The following is a 24,057-nucleotide window of genomic DNA, read 5'->3' as shown; positions in this document are numbered from 1 at the left end:
AATTTGGTTATAATTACTGTGTTTACAATGCTGTGTGTGGTGAAGGTACTTGCGCATCTTGCCCACTCTTCTCAAATCAATCTGGCAGCTCACACCTGGTTCTCCCTCATGTCAGCAAAGTTGCTGCCCTCACTGGGACTGATTTGCAGCTGCTCAGCCCTGCACAGGTGGCTCAGCTGTGTGAGCAGAGCAGGGAACTAAGATGTATCACCTCTGTGCCAGGAAGATACCAGAGCTATTGGGTTCTACCTTGCCTTTGCTCTCCTTTTTTTTTTTTTTTTTCTTTTTTTTTTTTCTTTAATTTAAACTGCAAAATACCTCAGCCCCATCTTGAGGCAGTGGGAAGGTCTGAAACACTGGATTTTTCCCATTTTTGCAAGGCTTGTTTCGCTTCCCCGCTGGATGCAGTGACCGACCTTTGTCTCTCCAGGGCAAGTGAGGCTGTAGGGTGGCCACGGTGCTGGCCCAGAGGCTGAGACACCTTTCCCCAGCCTTGTGGGAACCACTGGCAAATGCATTTTCTCCAGAGCCCATGTGTTTTGGGTGAGCGCTGGTCAGGCTGGGCTGTGTGTCCCAGGAGAGCCAGAGCTGTGTTCTACTGTGGTCTGCGGGCAGGGGGTGACAGAGGCAGCAAGAAGCTGTGGAGGGGATGAGGTGGGTGGGAGCTGCTGGTTGTGTGTGGCCGCACAGTGGAGCAGCCTCTCTGGAGTCTCAATGTGATGGACGTCGCAGGGACGCAGCTTCTGAAATGCTGGGTGTGATGTATCCTAGAAAAAACAGCTTGGAAGTTGAATAACTTCTTCCGTAAGTGTTTCTACTGCCTGGCCAAAAATGGTGCTAAAATTAGCTTCCTCAGATAAAGACATTTTTGTCATATTTGGTACATTCTTATCCAAACACTGAAAGCCAGCTGTTTGGGCTGGGTTATGGAGACAAATCTGTTTGTAACTATACTGATCTGGCTTTGTTAGTCCTGGAATTAATAGCTTTTTTTATCTGTCTACATCCTATGCTCATTTTTTCCATACTAAGAGAGTGCCAGAGGAAGAATTATAAGGGCTATATAATTAAAACCAGAAGTGCCTCCCAGTGAACTTAACAGTAAATGCAAATGGCATTTCTAGCAGAAGTAGTGCCCTGAGGGACTCATTCCAAATGAACTAAGAAGGACTTGGGGCTGTTGCTTTTTACAGATTTTAGCTGAAACTGTACAGTTGAAAGGAGTCAAGATTTGGATGTTTTTCTTGCCAGATGAAGTCCTCTGTAACTGCAGTCACCGACTGCTAGTGAGACCAGATTCAGAAGCCACCCCTGATTCTGTTGTTGAGCACTGTGTAGCTTTTTTACCAGGACATTACCATCACAACCCAGTTTTTCCCATCTACTCTTCTGGCTCTACAGTGGTGAAAGTTGTCTGACTTCAGGGAGTGGTAGAAAAGAGCTGGGCTCTGGTATGAGGAAAGGGCAGTGGGAGGCTGGTGACCGCGCAGTCCCCAGTGCCCACCCCTGGGCTGATGCCAACGCAGGGACCGAGGGCTGGCTCTGCCCATCTCACGGCTCTGCACCCTTTAGGGCAGAAAAAAAAAGATATTGAGAGACAAAAATAACATATTTAAAGAATGCCCACAAAAATCCAGCGGTCTTGTAATGGCTGTGCTTTGCAAATACTTCTGTGCCTGATTTTCCAGGCACGCATGAGAAGTTTGCACAAGAAGTTTTAAACTACGTGTTTCAGGAGATTTTTGCTGTAATTGGTGAAGCTTTCCTGCGTCCTGGCCACGGAGCTGATTGCTGCAGGGGTGGGGGCTTTAGCAAGAAGGTAGAAAATTGGGCCGTGAATAACAACTCAAGATGAAATGTTTTTCTGCACTGAGGGTCATGCGGATGGCAGCGGTGGGCTGCAGACGGGCTCTGGTGCCTGGCTTTACGTGCAACTGACAGCTCAGTGCCTCCAATGGCAAGAGCCCCGTCCTGGCACAGGGCCTCTCACTAAGCTGCTTCTGCAATAAAAAACCCCATGCTTCTGGGGATCGAGTTGGCAGCCCAAGAGGGGAAATGTTCCTTTAAAAGGAGCAGGCTTGGATGGAGGTGGGCAAGCTAATTCCCACCTTGCCAGCTCCTGGCACCAACTCCATCCATCAACACCAAATTTCATTGAGAGCCCAGATAACCCAAGACTAACAGCTGTTTGCTAGAACTGGCCTGGACCAGTGCCTCTCTGAGCAGGGAGAGGTCTCAAGTCACTGGAGTACGGCTGTAAAATCTGGCTTGGTGCTTGGGCAAGTTCCTGCCGTGCTGAGAATGGGGGAAGCAAATGTCATTCCTAGCAGAGAGGTGTTGGACGCGTCAGTGATGAGGGATCGCACAGGGCTACAGGGCAGAAGTTGATTCATCTAAGTTGTAAGCAAGATTTGCTTGCTCCCAGCCAGCACTGGTTTTGAACCAGCTGGTTGAAAGACCGTACGGGAGCGTACGTGGCTCTTTGCTAAGCTTTCTCTCAGTCATCTGTCCTCCTGTAACATTACTGGTGAAAACTTAGTGACAAGTTGCTTCACTGGGACTGTCGTGGGATTTCATAGAATCATCGAATGGCCTAGGCTGGAAGGGACCTTAGAGATCATTTTAATCCAGCCTCCCTGCTGCCAGTTGATACAACAGTTAATGGGTCAACCTAATGCTTGAGTCAAGGCTCACGGTAGAGATATAGTACGACTCAATCAAAGACTGGGCGCTCAAAATGGTTTGATCTGGGATTTTCTTCCCCCCTTCCTCAACTCCCTTCAGTGATTTCTGGAGGAAATGAAGCCAACATGTGCATGAAATTGAATATGCCAGGTGTGCCTCAGTACCTGCCACCTAGGTATGTTACTAAAATGTCTTGCAACTTTACATCTTCTTGTTAAGATGATGCTGCATGACTTCTGTGACAGCAAGACCATTCTCTCGGTGAGATGAGAGCCAGAGAGGGCAAAATAGAGGACAAGCAAGAAAGAATACTCCTGTGTTGGCAGGGCGTTGGGCCAAGAAACTCTCATCTACTGGTACTTCTGCACTGACTTTGGCCAGACTGTTTCTGGAACCAGCTCAGTGTGTCTCGGACTGGAGGTCATGGGATTTGCTGAACGGCTTAGAGGCAGCGACGTGGCCCTTGGCAGCAGCTATTGGCAGCTCAGTCCCTCCAGCAGGCACCAGTCACTGCCTGAGCTGCCGCCAGCCTGGTGGGAGCTCCTGGGTGCCCTGAAACACCAGCAGCAGCTTGGTTTCTCCAGGATGGAGAAGTTGGGGGTGAGGAGGAAAGAAAGCTATAATAACTGGCCACAAGCATTTGCAGTATTCTGTGCTCTGGAGGAACTGAGCTGCAGCCAAAGAGGGGTGGAAGCTGAAGGGTTTGGTACAATGCACAGGCCAGAGCAGAGTTTCTTAAACATAAAGCTTATAGGCACAGACCAGAAGTTTCTTTCCTGGCAGATGCAAGCTCTGAAAAATGTGGCAAGGAGAGCAGGATGTTCAGTCAACCCTGTAATAACAAACAGCTGTAACAAAGTCTGGACTTCCTACAAGTCAAAATAAATGTTGCCACCACGCAAAGTGGAGCCAATGCCTCAGCGAGTGTAGCTGGGAAATGTCAGGTGGGTCCTCTCACCCACACGGTGAATGTCATCCTTCCATCTGGACTTTGTTCCCTCCTCTGCCACCTTCCTCTCCTCTCCTGCCTCGATTGCGATACTGCGTGCCACTGCATCTCTTCATAGCAGCTAGTGTTTTACAGCAACAAAAACAGTCCTTGTAAAATACTTTTTTTCTAGCCACAAGTGGGAAATATTCAGAGGCTGCCTTCACTCTGGTTATTTGGCTTCAGACCACAAGCCCAGGATACAAATGGCCAGCTGAACTTCAGCGTCACCAGCACTCTTGCCACTTTTGGTAAGGAGGGAAGCTAAGACTGAGGTCAGGTCTTTGTCTAAACCTCGGTTGGTCACTAAAATCATTGAACCACCCAAAAAACACAGAAGACTCTTTCACTCCCCCACCCTTTTTTCTCCCCCCCCCCCCCCTTTTTTTTTTTTTTTTTTTCTTCCTCATTCATTTTGGAGACAAGCATTACAGGAAAACTGCAGTAAGCTATTTTCAGGGCAGCTACTTTTTTTTTTTTTTGACTTGTTGGTATCACAGTAAAATGCTGACCTGCCAGGGGCATTTATCCCTCTATCTTACTCCTGTGTGAGGTCCAAGTTTTGCAGCCATTAGGCAGCAGAGCTGACAAATGCTGTGATTTAAAGGTTGCCTAATGGAACTTTTTGCCCCACAAGACATTCAGAGTAAAATCCACAGAAAAATGGTAAGCTTTAGAAGTAATGTGTTGGGCTGATGGTGAATAGAGACACAGCAGCTGGGCTTCAGCCAAGCCTTGCTCAGAGGAAATGGGTGCCCACCCCAGCAGCTACCCTAAGAGAAGGTAAGTTTACTGGGCTGGACACATGAGCTTGTCCTGGCAAGAAAATCAGGCTGCTGGTGAGGAATAGGATGAGCTCTGCCCTATTGCTTGATATCTTCACCTTGAACAGCAGAGAGGACAACAGGAGGGAGCAGTTCCCCTGGGAAGAGATCTTAGAGATTTGCTGAAGGAGAGAGATGAGCTAATTGTGAGATTTCCTTCTCTATGCCTTAGGTTGCAATAAACCGGTCTCAGATCAGCATCCTTCAGGCGCAGTTCAGCACCACTGGGGAACTGCTGCATTAGGCATGCAAGTCAAATCTCGTGATCATCTCCCACCTCACATTGATTAAGTCTGGAGGCTCTTTCAAAGCTCCCCAAATGGTGGGCAGTCAGATGAAGATGTAGATCCTTGTTGCAAACTACTTGGTTATATCATGTGTCGGGGTGTAAAGCCCACTTCTGAAAAGGAGACATTAATGGAGATTTTCAACAGAAATATAGAAAGTGTTCTGACGAGAAGACTCAGGTGTGTCTGCCTTAACTGTTCTGTAAAGGCTTTCTCTGGCATTAACTCACAAATGTAGGAGTTGTCCAAATTATGGGTTTGTCTTTGCAGTAACAAGAACGTACTGATTCAAGCAGGTCATGGGCAAACACGGACAGCAAAGCCTGGGGGCCTGTGATTAACGCCTACAATGTTGGGTTTGAATCTCGGGGGCGTGACTTGCAAGCTTTTTGGGGGATGCTGAGCAATAAACAGGGCTCTGCCTGCTGGGTGCTGCTCCAGCACCCACAGCTGTGACCTCAGAGACAGCTCTGTGCTGCCTGAAGCTCAGCAACCATGACTGAAGTCACCAATAAATACAGCAATTGCTTTTTTTAGGCCACAGTGTGTTTTTTCTACTCTGCCTTCACAAATCTTCCCTTGGTCATGAGACCTGCTGAGTCCACATGCCGAGCCAGCACCCAGATGCTGTGCGTTTGCCTTTATGAGACAGGACTTTGAAAAGTCAAGACAGAGCTTAAACAAGACTGAAGCAAACTATGTGTAGGGGAGATCCTAAATATAGTTGGAATACCACCCCTTAATTGGCTGCTGAGTCTCTCTAAACCAAATTCTTCTTCAAATGCTTTTTTAGTTGTCAGTAGAAATTCAGCTCGACTATAAACCCAATTGGGTTGGTTTTCAAAATACTTTTCTGGAAGAAGTGGATGTGGGCACGGAGAAGAAAACCTATCCTTGTAGCTGCACTTTTGACACTCTTGCACTTTGAGAACTTGTTGCATAAGACAAAAGGCAGAAACTGAGAGACCACCCAGGAGACACTGCTAGTACCTTCCTTTTTTTGCGACATGTTTTTAAAACCTGTATGTTAACCATCAGCTGACAGGAAAATTGACTGAAAGTTTGTCAGTCCTGGTCATTTGTACTAATTACAGTGACCTAGCTGACAGGAAGTGGTGAATTAATTCCTTGTTTTGCTTTGCTTGTGGGTGCAGCTTTTGCTTTATCTATTGAACGGTCTTTTATCTCAACCCATGAGTTTTCCCACTTCTATGCTTCTGATTCTTTCCTCCATCCTGCCTGGGAGAAGCGAGTGAGTGGCTGAGTGGTGTTTAGTGTTAAACCACAGCATACAGTTTTCAAATTGCTCCTGCAATATTGATCCAGATATTGCTTTGGATTACCTGATGAGATAGACTTAAAGCTAATGCGCACATCCACCTATTACAGTGAAGTACAAAAAGGTTTTAGTTTTTATAAAACGTCCCAAATCTCATCCTGTCCCCAACTGTCAGATAAAATGATAAAACAAAGATACTTCCCCAAAAAGCCTCACTTAAAAGCTTGAAAAACAGCTGCCATGTAGTGATTTTTTTGTTGTTGTTGTTCCTGATCTGAAAAAAAAATCAATTTTGAAATTCTAGACCAACCATTCTTGGCATCCTCTCAGGCAAATTCAAGATGCCCCAAACAACTTCATTGGCACTAGGAAAGGGGAGTATAAAGGACAATACACAAAGCAGTTCTATTTAAAGTGACTTTATTAAAACATTGTTAATATAAAATGTGACCAAGTACAATTTTTTCCTGTAAGAATGTTTAATAAAAACATATTAAAGAAAGAAGGAGCATCAACTCTTGTCAAAGCACAGGAAAAACCTACCAGGATAAGTAAAAAGTTCTGCAGCATGTTCTACCAGCTGGTCCCAATGTGTATTAGGGTCGAGTTAGCCGATGGAAGAGACAGGCGGCCCATGTTCTTCCCTAAGAAGCTTTATGGTATTTAGCAGAGGTTTAAAATAACACTCCTCAACAGTAGAGACTTTGCTTTCAGCTCTCCCCATGCCAAAGTAAGAATAGAATGTGCATCTTCACGTTGGATTTATAACTTTTCAGCAGCTAATGTACAGAAAATTGGATTCACTGGTAACTGTAAAGCCCAGCATTAACATTTGTCAGCATTGAAAAGAAGGTGCAAGTCAATACTAATTATACACCTAAAGAATCTGTGCTAAAGTTGTTCTAAACTATATTAATACTGGATGGTTCTAGCAAATGCTAAAAATGGTCAGCTACGGAAAAACAAAAAAACAGCAGTAAAGTCCAGTCTGGTAGAAACAACACACATTCTCTGGACTGCTGAAAGCAAGAGACAATATCTGCAAATTACAGAGGGTTTGTACTTCTCGGGAAGCATGTAAGGAAGCTTTCAGATTCTATAAATAAGGCTACACAATGACACATACTCTGTGGCAATCTTGCCCTTTAGCTAGGAAACCTTTGAGGAAAATGCTAGAAAAACTAGAGGTTTTGGGCTTGGTGGTTCTATTATTTACTGAGGGGGGAGGAGGGTAGCTTACAGCATTTTCCTTGATCAAGAAGTAAGTTTTAATGCTCCATCAGCATCCTCTGCTTGTTCAGAGCAAGCAGCACACCAATTAGAGGCAAGGATTCTTCCGGGACATCTCCAACTCTTCCTGTAACAGGCAAAAGAAAACCACGCCACATCCAATTCTGCACATTTAACTGCCCCTGGCCCTGAACCAAACATCAAGTGCTAATCTATAAGCAGCCCAGCACAATTATGGTCTAGGAGATGGTGACCTCCTTATAGCTTTGGCCGGGACCCATTAGAGCCCTGTGTTTTGCCTTCTACCCCAAACAAACGCTATGGGACTATTGCTGAGGTAAAGGGAAAGGTCAAACCTTTGGCATTGGAGCAGCCCAGTCATTGGCTGTGTATGGGGGGAATTAAGGCTTCGAGGTGAGGTAAACACAGTGAGAGTCAGTGTGTAAATCATGCTGCATTTCAGAGACAACAGATTCAAGTGACAGCTAGTCTTGTTTTCTACATTTTAAACACCGAACAAAGATCATTCAAAAGCAGAACTAGAGGCAAATCCGCTGAGGGCCGCCTTGAGATGCCTCTCTGCACCTCGGGAACAACCGTAACCCAGATGTGGAACGCTGAAGAGAATGTACCCACAAGGAGGAAAAAGCACCAAAGTTGATGAGTCCTTGAGACGATAAGCTGTTTAAAAAAAAACCGAAGAAGCCTTGTACTGCTATGACCTCCCATAAACATAGTGCTTTCCTCACACAAAGGTAATCTCCACTCTAGCAATTCCCACCGCTGTACTTCCAGCACTACGGTTACGAGGAGCTACGCTCCAGTAAGGAGGCAGTGAAGTCGTCGGGCTTCTGTTCCCTGAAGACAGTTTCTCCCATCCATTAGGTGTTGTCCCATCTCCCTCAAGCCAGCCCCAAGTCTTTAATTTCAAGACCAGAAACACCTGTTATGTCCCCAGGTCATTTTTCTAACACTTAGGTCATTTTAGCAGACTGGCAGGGTACACACAGAGTGCTTCTTTTGGATCCATCATTTTGGCAATGCCTTTGACCTCTTCAACAGAAACGTGTTTTCAAATAAGCAGTAAAAACGTTACCTTCAAACTGAATGCAATTCAATGTGATTCTTCTGTATGCTTATTCTTCATACTGTTTTTGCTAGTTATCTGAAGTAGGGAGTTATTTGCTTATTTGGAACCATTGCAAGTGCAATGCTACTTCTTACAAGCCATGCTAGCAAGGTTTCGATTGAAAACAGCAATCTGGTCCTGCACGTTCCATTTCTAGGATATGGAGACTCTCATTTGTTTTTGTTTTACATGTATGGTAACTTCTCCCATCCTCTCAACACAGTAGCTACTAAAAATTTTAACAGATATTAAAAAATTACCCAAACGAAACCACACTTCTATCACTGTTTAAAAAACAAAAACGCATATGGTATTACAAAAGTTTATACAAAGGCAACATTTAAGAGTTTGAAAGTTACTTCTAGAAAAAGACACAAATGCTAGTAAATTAACATACAAGGAGAAGGATATTCCACTCCTTCCCCAAAAATGCTTTGATCTATTTTGAAATATCTTTTACCAGTTGTCTAGAAAATCAAAACCAGTCTTCAAGATAACATTGCTTGTACTAGTCTGTAAGGAAAAAAAAAAGAAAAGTCAGATGTGATTGTTAATTATGGTATTACAAGCTCAGTACTTGACTGCCTATCTACAAAAAAAAAAAAAGAAGAAATTAAAATGTCTGCCAATATTTCTTCACCTTGCTTTAGGATACCTAAGAATCTGCACACTAGAAAATGCTAGATGTGGAAAAATACTCACAGAGACCAAAAAGGCAATTCTAGATAAAAATAAAATTCTTGTAGTGGTCGGCAGGCAAAAACGTTATTTCTTTTTTCCAAATGGAAAAATTCATGAAGATAAAATTTCAGACTAGAGTGGGAATTGTAGAGAGCAAAACAAACTCAGAATGTAAGCGCTGCTAATTCAGTTGATTGCCTGTTGCAATGACAGCCAGTTCTTTCCAGAAAACTACACAGTTTAAACTTCATTGACAAGTTACTTACTAGGCTATCAAGAACATGCTCACTCCTGCAGTAGTGCACTTTTAGCCATGATATTTAACGTGATTTTAGTGTCGAGGAAGACTATTCGAGGGACACAGCTGAGTCTCTGGATTCTCTTCCCAGAGCACGGCTCTCCGCCCCAGAACAGGGAAGATAATCCAGAAAGGAGGAAATGAAGAAAATTCTATCATATTATTTTCTCTGCTACTCTGCTCACATTTTGATGCCAGAGGATTGTTTCTCCAAAGAGAGAAAAATCGGGCTTTTCAAACTATTTGTGTTAGCTAGAATACATTCAGAAAGGAAATAAAACTGTAACAAATGATTAATTTATAGGAAAGCAAGAAAAAGCCTCTAGCTGAAATGAAAGGACTACTGCAGTCACGATTTGTAGCAGAACAGCTCAAGAAGCATCATGTCTTAGCTCCAGAAAAAAATATAACTAAACATAAGGGCTCCAAATACAGAAGTGGCTTAAGTATTGTTCTCTCTCAAGGGCTGCCATTTACTCCTCTTGCAAGTATTTACCTCATCTAGCATCCTTCTGAACTTACAACATCTTGTTCAGAATTTAAACAACCACTGTTGGGAAGACACAGTAGAGAAGCAGCTATGTGACATGCTTAAGGCGTGCAGAAATATGCCAGGCTTGCGCCAGAGCGATGCAACATACTCCAAGCAGAAGTGCACAGCTCTGCTTCAAGAGCCACTCCTCTGCTTCACAGTTTTCAGGATTCATATCTCTGCCTTTTCTTTCCCTCACCATGCCATAGCCTGTTGCTCCCTTTCTTTTCTTGCAGATCAGCATCTGCTTTTTAAGTACCTTCAACTAGCTGTTGAGCTGCTTAAGGTTACTTTTTGTCCATGGGTTGTTTGGATTTTTTTTATTAAAAAAACAACATTGAGTCGGCTAATTCTGGAAGCTCATTCCATTCCCATTTTGGACTGTAAGAGAAAACACATTTGAGAGCAGGCCAGCTGCCTGGGACAAAGCACCGTGAAGTGGTTGTTGGGCTACTGCTTAAAACAGCTCAGAAACTAATTTTCCATTCACTGCTATGCTGTGTGCACCAATAAAGTATCCTAGACTCTAGTTCATCTACTTTCCAAGCAGATAAGAAAAAACAACCCTTTTTTACTTGTTATTGCAAGCTCTTTACCCCAAACTGTTAGGTAGCTTGCTGTCAGTCAGCCACTTGATGCCATGTTGGCATTTCTGGTATTACATTTAAGTGACGCCTTTATAACGTGCACTTTACTACATTAAAAAATTCTTGATTGAAACAAATAATAACAGTTAACATGTTGGTTCAAATTCACAGGGTAAAAAGCCAGCAAATACGGCTTAATGCTTTATGGAGTCCCTAATCTTCCAGAACAGCCTTGTCAGATTTTACTGTGATCTACAGCTTTTAAATCTAAGGACAGTGGATAGAACAGTCCTTACCTGTCCAGGCATTTGTGCATCTGTAAGTATAGTACCGTCAGTATCTTCCTTGTTTTTCCTAGAAGATGCCTGGTCCTGTGGTGGGTCAGCAAGAAAGAAGTCATCTAGAGAACTAGTAGGGAGTTGAGTGGGTCGAGGTTTCTCCCATTCGAGAGATGCAGAAGGTAGGCTGGGGGCGACTGACTTCTCTGGTTTCGTTACGCTGGGCTTCTCGGCTTTTGCCATCTCTTTTGGAGTAGACTCTTGTCTGTAAAAAGAGGGGAGGGGTTTCTCTCCTTTCTCCATGGACTTGATCTGGCTGGGGGTCAGGGACTGGAACTCAGGCTTGTCTCCTTCAAACTTGGAGCGCTCTGCATTTATCTTCCAGAAGGAGGACTCCTCTTCTTTTCTGGGTGCTATCAACCCATCAGAGCCAGGGGTCTTATTGGCCTGAGAAGATTTAGGGACTTGGACACCAGGTGCTGCTTTAACGGGCTGCCTCTGCTCATTCTGCAACTGGGCACCACCTTGTTCTTGTATGGACAGAGAAGCGATGCTGAACTCCATTTGACTCTGTTCCGGATTAAAGAAAAAACAGTGTTTCAAAGCCCTTCACAAAATCACAGTTTTGAACTTATGATCTTGAGGCATACAGATAACACCTTTGCCCCCGGCTAGGCAACTCCAAGACGGTAGAGACCATAGCAAAGATAACTTTTTTTTCTCCATAAAGGTCTATCTTTGTAGCTGCATAGAAATAATAATTTTTAAAAGTCTGAACCACAAGCACGCATAAGAGTCTTAGACCTGCTGCAGAGGAGTCAGGGAAAGCAATCGCATTCGAGTCACGCAGTGCCATCCAAGACAGCTGTGCAAAGCCCGCACAACACCAACACCAACCCATCGGAACAGCGGCACTAAAACATTAGACAAGTTGCCGATGCATTTAGAAAGCCATAGGTGTTTTACATGAAAATACAAAGCAAAAAAAGTTTTACAGTGCAGTCTAAAAGGCAGTCTTCCATTAGAGTCTTTGAAATAGCTGGCAACATGTTACAACTCCATCTACTTCCAAGCTAAAGGATTAGAGGCAATGGGTATGCATAGGTAAGTGGGTTTTACAATTGTAACGCCCCTCTGAAGGAAGAGAAACAACTCTGGCAGGACCAGTTCTTCACTTGTTCCAGAGCCTTGTTCTGTTTTACCTTGCAGTGCAGAGAGCTGTACTCATTTCTGAGTCAAGGAAGCAAATAACCACAGTTAAAGCATGATATAGATCTGGCAAAAGCTACGCAAAAGTGAACAGTATTTCAAAACATTAATTTCATTTATCACCACTTTAGTAATCCTGATTGTCAACTAGCTGGACATTCTTTTGGCTAATAAAAGTTAAGTCTTACTTCACTCTGAGGACCATGTAAGTGCTACAGTATTTAGGAGCAAAGCACCATAGCAAGTGCTAGAAAAGAACAACTTAACGTCTAGGCTTTTTATAAAATGGAACAAACAATGAAAAAAAATAACTTGCATTTACTGTTAGAGCTATTTATGGGCCTGATCAGTTTTGAAAAAAATTCAGAGGATATTTCAAATACTAGCTTTTGCTACAAGCAGTTAATAGATCCTTTTGAAGTTCACTACAGACGTGATGTTTTCCCAGTTCTACCTCATTACCTGGCCTTCCCTAAAAAAAACAACACGCAGCATCTATGGGCCCAAGTACAAAACAAGTCCTAGTTGCATATCATTTTCACCAGAAGCGTTTGATCTTGAGTCCTGCATCACTGTGCATGTTAAGTTCAAAGGGACTCTAGATCTAGTACGTCTACCATGCCTAATTAATATTCAGAAAATTCTCATCAAAGTGCAAATGTTAACTCAGCAACTGAATATTTCTAAAACTTTTTTTTTAAAAAAAAAACAGTCAGCAGCTGACTACGCATAATTTGATTCATAGACTAACATCTGACCTTTCTAAAGAACTAGATACATTAGATATTTTTTCAAGGTTATAGATAAGAAGGCACCAAGTTCCGTGTTTTCATTAAGAATATACTGTGTTATCAAAAGATGCAGAACATAAACAAGCTGCAAGTAATTATAGCTCAGCTAGAATGAGTGCAAGGAGACACGCAACTCCTACCAAACAGCTCCACACCCCACCCTGCCTGCAAAAAACTAAGAGGGAAAAATCTTAGTGCTCCAATTTTATTTTGTTTAAACAAAAGTCATGACATAAAGTTAAGAGCAGCAGACTTCTCTTTAGATAAATTCCACATAAGAAACCTATGGATGCAATGGTGTTGATGATTATTTACAGTGACTGCCGTTCACTATATTAAAATATAGGGATTTATTTCCCTAAGCTCATTTGGCAATACTACTGAATAGAGATTTACAACCCTGAAATTAATATGCTTTAAGACTTCAGAACAGACAAAATCGCAGCATTAAAATCCCACAACACTATACTAAATAGACCTGCAGTTCCCCAATAGCCAAAGGGAAAAAACAGCATGTATTTTTTAAAAATCTTGCAAGACTTAAGAACCTTGTCATGTAGGAATGAAAAAAGTGCTACTTTCTATCCTTCAACAGTCTTCCCTCTTCTGAGCAGCCTGTCCTAGGGCTCACACTAGAGGTGACAGCAGCTGAAGGCCACCACAGCAGCAGTCGGTTTTGGTAAAATGATTCCTTCACCCCCCCAGCCCAAGAGAGGGAAGGTTGGTGCCCAGAGGGCAGCGGGGCCATCATAGCCCCGCATCCATCGGGATAGCACTGGAAACAAAATCCAGGAGAAACACTGATGGAAGGGAACCAGGGGTCTGTTAGAATAAAAATTAGCAAAAGGAAAACCAACAAGGTGGCTTTGCCTTTCAACGGCAGCAAGGCAGGCAAGCAAAGCAGGGCCTCCGGAGATGCTCTTACGCTGTGGAGAAAAGCTGCTGCCTGCAGTCATGTTTAATGTTCTTTCATATGGGTCAAAATATCAACTCAGAGCTCTAGCTTGGAAGTGGCAGAGCACTTCTAGTGCAGAGAGGAGTGTGGCCCTGCAGCACAACTTCAGGCAGTTGTAGCCTTTCCAATCCGCTTGTGGACACATTCTGGAGAGGATGCCCTCTTTGTCCTTTTACAATGGAGACCGTAGGGTGCACCTTTCTATTCCAGATGACCGGACAACCCGACAGTTAAGATTGCTTGTTTGTGTCACGGTATGCTTTGGAGATCAAACAGTTCATAACCTGACACGGAAAAGTCTGACTGAAAATATTTCTTCAGGAGTTTGCTTTCTCCCTGAAAGAAGGCTAAGACGACAGGACTACCTTGACGACGGGTTCTGAAAGCACTGCATCTCAGCATGAGGAAAGTACAGGCCCGAGAGGTCAGATGTATAATTCTGCTTCTAGCATTTAGCTTGAGCAGCCAAGACCTTCTGCAGACAAGTCACAAGTTATTCTATTTCCCTTGAAATATATAATGCTTCTACTTGACTTTCAAGGTTACTTTAGACATCCGAACCCCTATAAGATGCAGTTGATGTAAGAAAAATTATCAATATGCAATATCTTTGAAGTCAAACAACTGGCATACTATAAACACCCTTTCTCCCTCCCCCCAAAAAAAACCCTCAATAGAACAATAGTATAAGCAGGGAGATAATTTCTTGTGGAGATGGAGGAGACCCATGTGTGAAACACCCCATACTGACATCTAAGTCATGAAAAGTACTGCATGTTCTAATGAGTCACGAGAAATGCGTATTTAATTAGTGTTCTGCTCTCAATTTCTTACATCAGATTGCAAGCTGGCAGTTGACTGGGTCAGCAGGAGGGGGAAGGAAATGACATTTAAAAGACAGCTATACTCCCTCCCAAAAAAAGAATAAAACCAAAAGAAACAACCACCTGCAGTGAGATTTGTCAGTCAGAAACAAAGTGTCATTTAGGCACAGTTTAAGATTCTAGAGATACGTTTTCAGGGCCCCAGATGTTTTCACAGATTTTGTACAACTTTGAATGAGCGGCAGTTTCTGTGCTTTAACGTCCCATCTGAGCAATAAAACAAAAATACTTTTTTCCCGCCGTTTGTCCAAATTGTATTTCTGGGAACTGTTTAGCCCAGAAAGTCTCAAGAATTTATAGACAGGCTAGTACAGTCCCAACTGCAATTTCCAGAAGTTATGTGAATTCAAATAAAAGCTATTAAGAGCAGTAGTATTTTCAAGGTATTGCAAGAGCAACTAATTCTCGACACATTAAGAAAGAGTGCATGTGAAAACATGCACAAAATATGATTTCAAGGCAGAGAAAACCTCTAAGCCTGTGTTCTTTTCGGTCTTATCCAGCTGGTCCCAAACCACTGCAAGAGTTAAAATAAAGGATGCCTAGGTCTTGGATCATTCTTCTGTCTAATAAATATAGGTATTATCTAAAATCACAGTTTTTACAAAGTGGCACATTCATCTTTTCTTAAAAAGACCCTATTTAAGGTATTTAGGAAATTTACTTCTTGAATTTTTTTTTAAAAAATAGACCTAACTAGTCTCAGAGCAGTGATAATCCACCAAATTGTAATACTATCTGTATAAACTCACAGGAAACAATGTATTCTAAAAGAGAGGAACCATATACTAGGAACGTAATGATTTGATCATACTGTGTAAGATAAGATCTCAGTTTGTAAGTCTATATTAAAAACAAGATGACCACAAAGAACCCAGGAACTTTTTTTTTTTAAGCATCTTATTCACTCCTCAGGAATGTGTAGTATTTCACTAAATAGTTAAGCCAACTCAGCCAAAACAAATTGTTTTGCTTGGCAGCCTGAAAAATCCAAATTGTTGAGACAAAGACTGCAGAAACACTGTCAAAAGCAACTTCTTTTAAGCATAGCCTGATATATGCATAGGTAAGAAAGCCAAGTTTAAAATCATTTAGAAGATGACTTTGCTTTGCTGAATGGACAAAACCAAAATAAACATGGGACTCAAAGTAACTGCAGTTTTTGCTTTGTTTCCTGTGCACACCGTGGGAGTTTTGGAGATCTTTTCAGAGTCAGAAAGAATTCCTTAGCTCAGCAGGGACCAATTGCAAAGGCAAAAATAGAGAAAAGCGCTCAAAACCGATTTAAGTAATTCTAGTCCATACAGAAAGAGAATGCCAAAGATACACAGCATGAAGCTTCAGAGGAGATCTGCTCTTGGGTGACACAAACAGTGTCCCAGTCTGCCACTGCTACTGGCTACCCTGAGCAAACTCGGGTATGTGCAGCTGGTATGTGCACGGTTTTGATGTAGGTAATTGAATCCTCAGTTGAGAACATCTGACCATTCAGATCAAAATAAATCTTGAACACAGCTACTATTAACACAAGTTGGTTTAGGTTTTTTATTTTTTTTTTCTCTCAAGGACTAATAGTCAACAGTAGCCTTAAAGCACTGTGTTTTAAACATCTGCAGTCTAGATTAAAAAGGGAAGGGAAAATCCAAAACCTCAGGCATCACTCTTCTTTCCTTCCAAGGAAGCATTGCCTTTTATGTCAGCTTGATAAAAATAATCACACCAAAGTAAAGTAACAACCAATTCTAATATCAGGCTGCTAAGGAAGAAGGGGATAAAAATTATTTTCTGTCATTTTCCTCATATGAAAAAACCCAAACCAAAACCACAAAACCAACTAGGACTTGTACAAAGAAGGATACTGACAACTGTCTTTAGTTTTAGATAAAGGAAACCATGTTTTTTGTAAGTGCGACATATTTTTTTTCTTTCTAAATCATCACGGGGTATAAATCACTTCTGTAGGAATATAATTATGGAATTTAGCCAGGGAGGCAGCAACCAGATTATTAAAGGGATCAAAGCTTGACACTTTCTCTTCTTCCTTTTTTTTTGATTTATTTGTTTTTAAACACACCTTGAAGGTGTGTTTAAATCTTTTCATCAAATATCTGATAGACTGCTGAACGTGGAAGAGAGCTGAAGGAGGAAAAAGCCAGGAGTTAAAAAGTACAAAAAGGATGCTCCAAAGCTACCTTTGCAAGTATTCTACCCGTATCAAGACCAACAAATTTTCAGATGTGCATGTGTCGGTTTTAAGCGTTTGGAATAAAACCTCTTTTAGCTAATAGCTAATAATGTGTTAGCTGAGATGGCAGACTGAAATTGTATTTTCTGCCCACTACTAAATTAATTTTTTAAAAAACCCACAACCAAACAACAAGACACCAAAGCCAGAAAGTTCTGAGTTCAGGAAGAGTTTTTTCCAAACTCAGGCATGATTTTTGTTTTCCATTTATAACTTGAGGTCCGTGCTGAGTTTCACTGAGTTTTTACTTCAAACAAACCAAGAAACCTCAAAGGCTAAACTCAGCCAAAATGTCAGCTTTCATCTCACTTAAACCTGAAGCCATAAATAGAATGCCCTAAATTCATAAACCTGGCTTTAGCTCCAGTTAAAAATGTAACCCACATTTCAAGATGTGTTATGCTCATGAGGACTCCACCCATGAACCAAATCACTCCCTCCAATTCCATCCTTAGTTTTAAAATGATAGCTCATGTGCAGTGCCATGAGAACTCCTTGCTTCCTGAGTAGTTTTCCTTCTGAGAAGTGCTACAGTCTTCTACTAAAAATATGAGTATTTTAAATGCTGTCCAACAGCTAACTCAGCAGCTTACATCGTGTTTCTGCTTTGTTTGACTTGTTTGAAGGTTTAAAAATAAAGAGGTAAAACAAGAACTCTAAATACACAGAGCTAAAAATGGTGGAGATATTCATGCAAGTGTTTGCTGTGATACGAATGACTTCAGCTGTTTCTGTTTAGAATGAGAACACAGAAAGTTTGCTTTTGACAGAAGTGAAATAATCAAGCCCTTCAAAAATGTTCTGCCCCAAATGACCGCAATTTAGTACACTCTTCTCTGGGTAAGTTTGACAGTCATGGAATTAGGGTATCCATTGCACTAGGAACCGTGAGAAAAATTTGTCTATACACAATCAACTGGAATCACCATTGGCGTCACTGTAATGGCTGAGGCTCTGGCTTGCTGAAAACATGCCCTCCTCTCCTCTTTACTCTTCTCATTACTCTCCCAGTAACTGATGAGAGTTACAGAAAAATAGTGACTTTGTTCCTTTACATTTCTTAATCAAAATGTTAAAAAAAAATAATTAAAAAGCCTCTTGGTTTTACTGATTTACACCTCCACTTTCTCCTTCTCTGCAAAAGCATGAAACGAACAATGCATTCCCTTCCTTGGCTAAGACAGCACACGCTCACGCAAAGCTGCAGAAGAACGAAGGAATTCCATCATCATGGCAATAACGTGCAGAACACCAAACTAAACCCAAAACTCTGAAGTAAAGGGGGATCAGCAAAAAGAATATTACGGAAAGAATAACCCATCATGGATTAGAGCCTGAGAGTCTGAAGTAACACTGGGAACAGGTCTGGCTCACAAGGCACCAAATGTGCATTACAACACATCCACCGTACTGAACAGCTCGTGCAGGTCTCTTCACTATTTCCCCACGCAGGATCAATCAGGCAAAGATACTTTTTCCTCAGCCGTTACCCTACGGCGAAATTGCCTTCCAGTATTAAAGTTCTGGTTAGGGAAGAGATCAAAGAGTAAGCATGAAGCAAGATCTCCACCTTTAGAAATGGAAGACTCAGCAGTTGAAGGATTTGGCTGAAAGGCTGACACACTAGGAGGCACTGGGGAAAACAAACAAAAGGAAGTATCCACACCAAGCAACCAACCCACACCTAGGAATGCCAGGCAAAATAGACTTTCTAGAGTTACGTAAAGGAAAGGCTCACACAACTTTTTAATGTACAGCTGAGGCACAGCTTTCATCTCTGGTCAGCGAGGAGGGAGGGGAGAGGGAAGCATGGCTTGATTAGCTGAGACAATTATTTCTAAAGCAACCTCCTCCCCGCCTCACTTTTCTTCAGCAGCCACATGGGTGTTCCCATATCATTCTGTGATCCTCCCTTCATTAGAGGAAAGCATGAAACCAGAGCATCTATCCACTGTGGTCCCTCATTTTTAAGACACCACAGGATAGTTAACAATAATCTTAATCAGCAAGGGATAAGCCACAGGCTGGGTTTAAAAACACTTCACTAGACATACAAGCATCTAAAAACATGACAACTATCAATTAAAGAGAAAATCCATTTGAGTGCAGATGAATCTTATCATGGATCTCTAGTCAGCGCATTACACGAAGCACCATCTCCAGGAAGTTCAAGAATTTGGAACTTATAAAATCCTATTAAGAGAGAGCTTAGAAATATGATTATAACTGTCACATTCCCAAAACTGAGTTTTAGGGCTTGCACCATAAAGCAAGGGATAGACAACACCACTGTCTCCCAACATACGATTTATTTCACCTTATTGTCAATGGAGTCCCCATCCTTCTCACTACTTTCCCTTTCTTGGCAGCTTCTCCCAAGGACTAAAAGCCTCTTTAGAACCATACTAAAAGCCAGCAGCTGCTGCTTCTAAGTGTCCTGAAAGACAGGAAGGCTTCCCTGAGCCACCATGCTCCCCCTGTAGGAAATCCTCCAACAGGCTCCTGAACTACCACGTAAGTGACTTTTAAGGCAAGTGAAGACCGGCAACGGCTCCTCTTAAACTCCAGCCCTGTAGGCTGCAGGCACACAGGAGCCACATCAACTTCCAGCATCTGCAAAGCCCAGCTGGGGTGCTGGCCACAGGCAGTGACCTTCAGCAGGGAAGCCTGACAACAAGTCTAGGGCCAACTGGATTAATTCGGTATTCACTAGCATTTCCAAATAATTGCTCTGCATTAGGCTAAGATTATATTCATAAGCTCATACATGATTATCTACATAGCTCAAGGGCAAAAATTTGAAATAAACAGGGGAGAAGCAGCTTTCTCTAGCAGATGAAGCCAGAAAACACAAAGTCTGAAACGTGTGATTAACATGCCCACTATACTCAGTTGAGTATGTGGTTTTGCTCCCAGAGTTTCTTCAACAAGAAGAATTAAACTTGATTTGCCACCACAAACATGGCACAACTATATTTCCTCCCACTGCAGGTTCAGCAACATGGAGAACTCTAGCTCTGTGTTAGCCTTACAAGAATCCCATCACAAATCATGCTTTAACAAAATACTAGAAGTAAAGAAAGAGGGAAAAAAAGGGAAGAAAAAAGAAACCAATAAGAAACCACAGAAAAATACATTATTTTTTGAAGGAGCTGCCTTTTAGAGAAGAAATAACACAATGCCCCTAGCATAGTCCCAGGTTAACAAGTTTCATTACGTTATAGTGCAAAACAAAAAGATGAAGCATAAGACAGGCTTTAAGAAAGAATCTACTGAAGTCACTGGATATCTGTACCTTTCTTATCCCATTTTCCAGATACTTTACTCCTGACTTCAAAAGTGAAATGCAGTTACATTTATACAATATCTGACACACTAGTCTTGCTAGACACCTAATGTTGTGTAAAATGTTTGCTAAACATGGAAAGCTGTTTAAAAGTTTACAATGAAAAAAACCAAACAATGTATAACAAATCAGTTTTACACTTGCACATGAAACCAGAACGTCAGTTCATTAAGTACATTTTGTGTTTCTGCTGATGTAAATTGAAGCACACCAATCCTGTTTCATTTGCAGGATAATCACTTTACACAGCTGTCATGAAATAAAGGTGACATCAATCTATCAAGTCTCAAAATAAAGACACTATAAATGCACAAGGAATGGTATAAAATGACAAACCAACATTAAAAATAAAATTGCTGCTTATTTACCTTTGTTTCCCAGGAGAATGGAGCCGAGTGTTCATCTTGCCAAGTTATGTCCTGAAATAAAATTCAAGAATGACTGAAAATCAAAAGAACAACTTTACCTGCTCAGGAGCATCATACTATGTTGCACTGCTGAAAGTAAAACAACTGCTACCACAGAACTTGCTAAAAAGCAAGAGCACTACTTAAGAGATGGCACTAATTACATTTTAAGATTCACTGGAAGCTAGTTCTCTTGAGGGGAAGATTATCGATTCGTACACCCATTTAACCCACAAAACAGATGAAGGTTTAACCTGGTCTAAACGTCTTGGAATAGTTTCTCTACAAATAGCTTTATCCTATTTCCAGTTTTTTTCTAGGCATTTTCTTTGGTAGCCCATAGCAACACACAGGGACAGAAATAACAATAGGAGCAGAGGCCTTAGGGAAATAGAGTCCCATTTCCTCCTCTCCACAGACCACAGCGCACGTGTGCAACCAGGCAGTCACGGGGAAGCAGAACAGCTGCACGGCCTTCGGGCCAAGCCACAGCTGGATCCAGCCCCGATGAGACACATCATCACGTCACCCCAATGATGACCAGTTTGAAAGAAGTATTCAGTGCCGCTCAGAGAACCACATGGTGTCCAGAGTAAAATCCCAACCTGAAATAACTTCTTGTAAGAAGTTACTTGTCCGAAAATAATCTCGATCTATTTAAATAATCTCTTCGTGGGTGGCATGCCCTCACATATACATGCAACCCATGTTTTAAAATTAAGGGATGACAATAGATTGATAGATAGAGAGATAGATAGATAGATAGATGTATGTTCACATTTGCAACAAAACGATCATGCTCCTATTCCTAGTCGTGCAGGAGGCTCATTCGTACACTAGATGTTCCCCCTGGCAGAGGCAATGAGTTCACCCTCCACGCTGAGTATCCCACCACTTGGCCACACAGCCGGTACATCAGGGGAGGGCCAGGAGTCAGAGCAGTGGACAGAAGCGGAAAGGCCAGGAGTCATCATGCATAGGGGAGGAAAGGACAAGACCTGGGATGCTCATTTCACACTCCTGCTGTTTAGAGAGTAACAGAACCAGACCGTATTTTAAGCTAACATAGGAACCCCCCATCTTACCATGACTGCCCCTTTCTTCTTATTTCTGACCTCTGCCTTTACAGAAACACATTTCTCAGATGTCTGATAGCATTCTCCTGATCTGCCATCTTCTATTTCACCCCAGACCCTGCTGGCCAAGGGCTATTAAATCACAACCAGAAGCATCTGAAACAATTTCCCAAATATGAAAATGTGTCCTTCTCCAGCTATAACTCATTTGTGAAACACGAAAGTTTCTAGCAGCAAAGTATTTGTGGTATATATGAGGGTGATCCCATGTTCTTAAAAAGAACTGGGCTGATAGAGACCATCTAAAAGGAAAGTCCTGGCCTCTGCTGGACCACACATTCTGTCCAAAAAGGAAATTTGGTAAGGGCATTTTTGTCAAAACCACAAGTGTAATGCCAGGTTCTCTCATTCCAGGAAAAGGATACTCATATTTAGCAACATTTAAGGGAAGCAAAAGGAGTAAAAGTCTGGTTTTTTAGTATCACTTCTAACTTCTATCAGTATCTGCACTGTGAAGTACTGCTGACCGCATGGGAACACCACGCACTTAGGTGGGATGCCGCGCAGCAGGTGAGCATCAAATTATTTCAAAATAATTTTAGAACTGCATCCTTTGCCTCTGAAACTGGTCAAGTTGGCACTTCGCTTCTGAAGCACGTGTGACAGAAATCATGGTCCAGGAGGGAAGAGAGATGGGAGAGCCCAGTCATTGGATTGAGTCTGACACACACGCAGTCTGGACAAATCGGGAGTTGATTTCGACCATAGCAATAAAGGACCGAAATGAAGCTCAGCAAACAGCGTAACACTATTGCTGCTATTACAGCACCTTAAAGCTCCGGATATATAGGGGTGGCTGTCAGTGGGTTTTACCCAAGGAGTTAAAAGGAAGCCCTGAATTCTTGCCATTTACGGGACACACAAACCAGCTGTGGACCAGTTTTAAATTTGGGAGTGAGCCAAAACCATCCTCATCCTGGATGTGAGACAGACAGTTCTTTATTTTCCTGTATTTGAGGCAAGTGTAGACAGCACTGGAAGGGATACCCCTTTCACCCAACACTCCCTGCACATCCTCAACTCGGCAATGATACCACTGCTGCGAGCGAGCCCTGCTGATGAAAGGCTGCCTGTAGAGGGATAGGAAAGCAGCACAGGGAAGGCAGAGTGAAGGTATGAGGTTGTTGTGCACCAGGGTAAATCACTCCCCTCAGGACAGAGCAAGTCAGCTTCCCACTTCATAGAGTCTGATGCCTTTTCAAGCGCCATCGTGCTTGTTGGCACCTCAGCTTGTGACCTCAACCTCCAGCTTAAGAGACGGAAACGAATTAATGGTATTTTGGTACCAGTTGTTGAAAAGTTCTTGTCAGGTCCCCAAGAGAAAAAGACAACAGATTTTTCTTCTGAACAGGATGGTTCATTGTATCTCAGGCTGCATAGCCCAGCACACTTGAGAGCCATTAAGCCTGAGGAGTGTTGCCCACATTCAAGGGGTCTTCCATGGGATCCAGCAAAGGATAACACAGAATAAGACACAGTTCGATGATACAAAGCCTCAAGGCGTAGATGTCTATGCACTTGAAGCTAGGATGAAGGAGACAATTGGCAAGTTCTGTCCATTGTCAGGGAAGGAAGTTTGTGGCCTCCACCTCTCGTGCCCTCAGACAGAGGACATGCCGAGAACCAAGTGGGAAGCAGGTGAACAACACAATTAAGCAGTTTCCTGCCTGATGTATGTGATTTATGTTTATCATCAACAAAAATTCAAGAAATAACTTTGCTTTCTGTAGAATAAACAAGTTCTCACATGGTTGAAGAAAATGAGAGCAAAAGCATCAACTATTTCAATATTCACAAAAGCAAATTACAAGTGCAGATTCTGGAGGATAAGGATTCAAGGCTATTTATCATCCACACAGATTAGAAGAAATCCATATCTGATCAGCTTTTGTTTTCAACACACAACAAAGCCTTCTTCCAGAATCAAAGCAAATAAATAAACTTTTGTTCACTCAGCATTAAAGAATCTATTTGTAAGAAACGAGGCCTCATGAAACATAGCTAAAAAAAGAAAAAAAAAAGAGAGATGCAAAAATCTGGTCATACACTCGACGTCAACAACCAGCTGCAGAATACACAAAAAAGAATCACAAACTACATTTGCTATACGTAGGCAGCTTGTTGCAAAACAGCATCTGAATTTCAAAATGGAAGACATTGGCAGAAACGTGACAGCACATCCGACACGAGCATTGCTTAGAGCAGCTGACTGTAACCAGGCAGTCACAAGCCCACAAACAAAAGCATTTTAGGAGTGTTATCAGAATAGGACTTGCTGGTTATTGG

The 24,057-nt window shown here is 42.2% G+C and overlaps 1 protein-coding gene across 1 annotated transcript; it reads right to left on the bottom strand.

Annotated features, from left to right (window-relative positions):
• Positions 1-8,593: 8,593 nt before the first annotated feature.
• Positions 8,594-20,644, bottom strand: LOC104275706 (chromosome unknown open reading frame, human C1orf198). Its single transcript, XM_009871737.1, has 3 exons — positions 20,597-20,644; positions 10,817-11,368; positions 8,594-8,935 (listed from the first exon to the last, which is right to left on the bottom strand). Exons 2-3 carry the CDS (start codon positions 11,360-11,362, stop codon positions 8,879-8,881), a joined length of 603 nt encoding a protein of 200 aa, XP_009870039.1. The 5' UTR covers positions 11,363-11,368; positions 20,597-20,644; the 3' UTR covers positions 8,594-8,878.
• Between the last annotated feature and the right edge of the window lie 3,413 nt (positions 20,645-24,057).

Source organism: Apaloderma vittatum, unplaced genomic scaffold, assembly GCF_000703405.1.
Source record: "Apaloderma vittatum isolate BGI_N311 unplaced genomic scaffold, ASM70340v1 scaffold11726, whole genome shotgun sequence".
NCBI classification, from domain to species: domain Eukaryota; kingdom Metazoa; phylum Chordata; class Aves; order Trogoniformes; family Trogonidae; genus Apaloderma; species Apaloderma vittatum.
The sequence above is the reverse complement of the archived record's forward strand: the minus strand, read 5'-3'. Positions and strand labels throughout refer to the sequence as shown.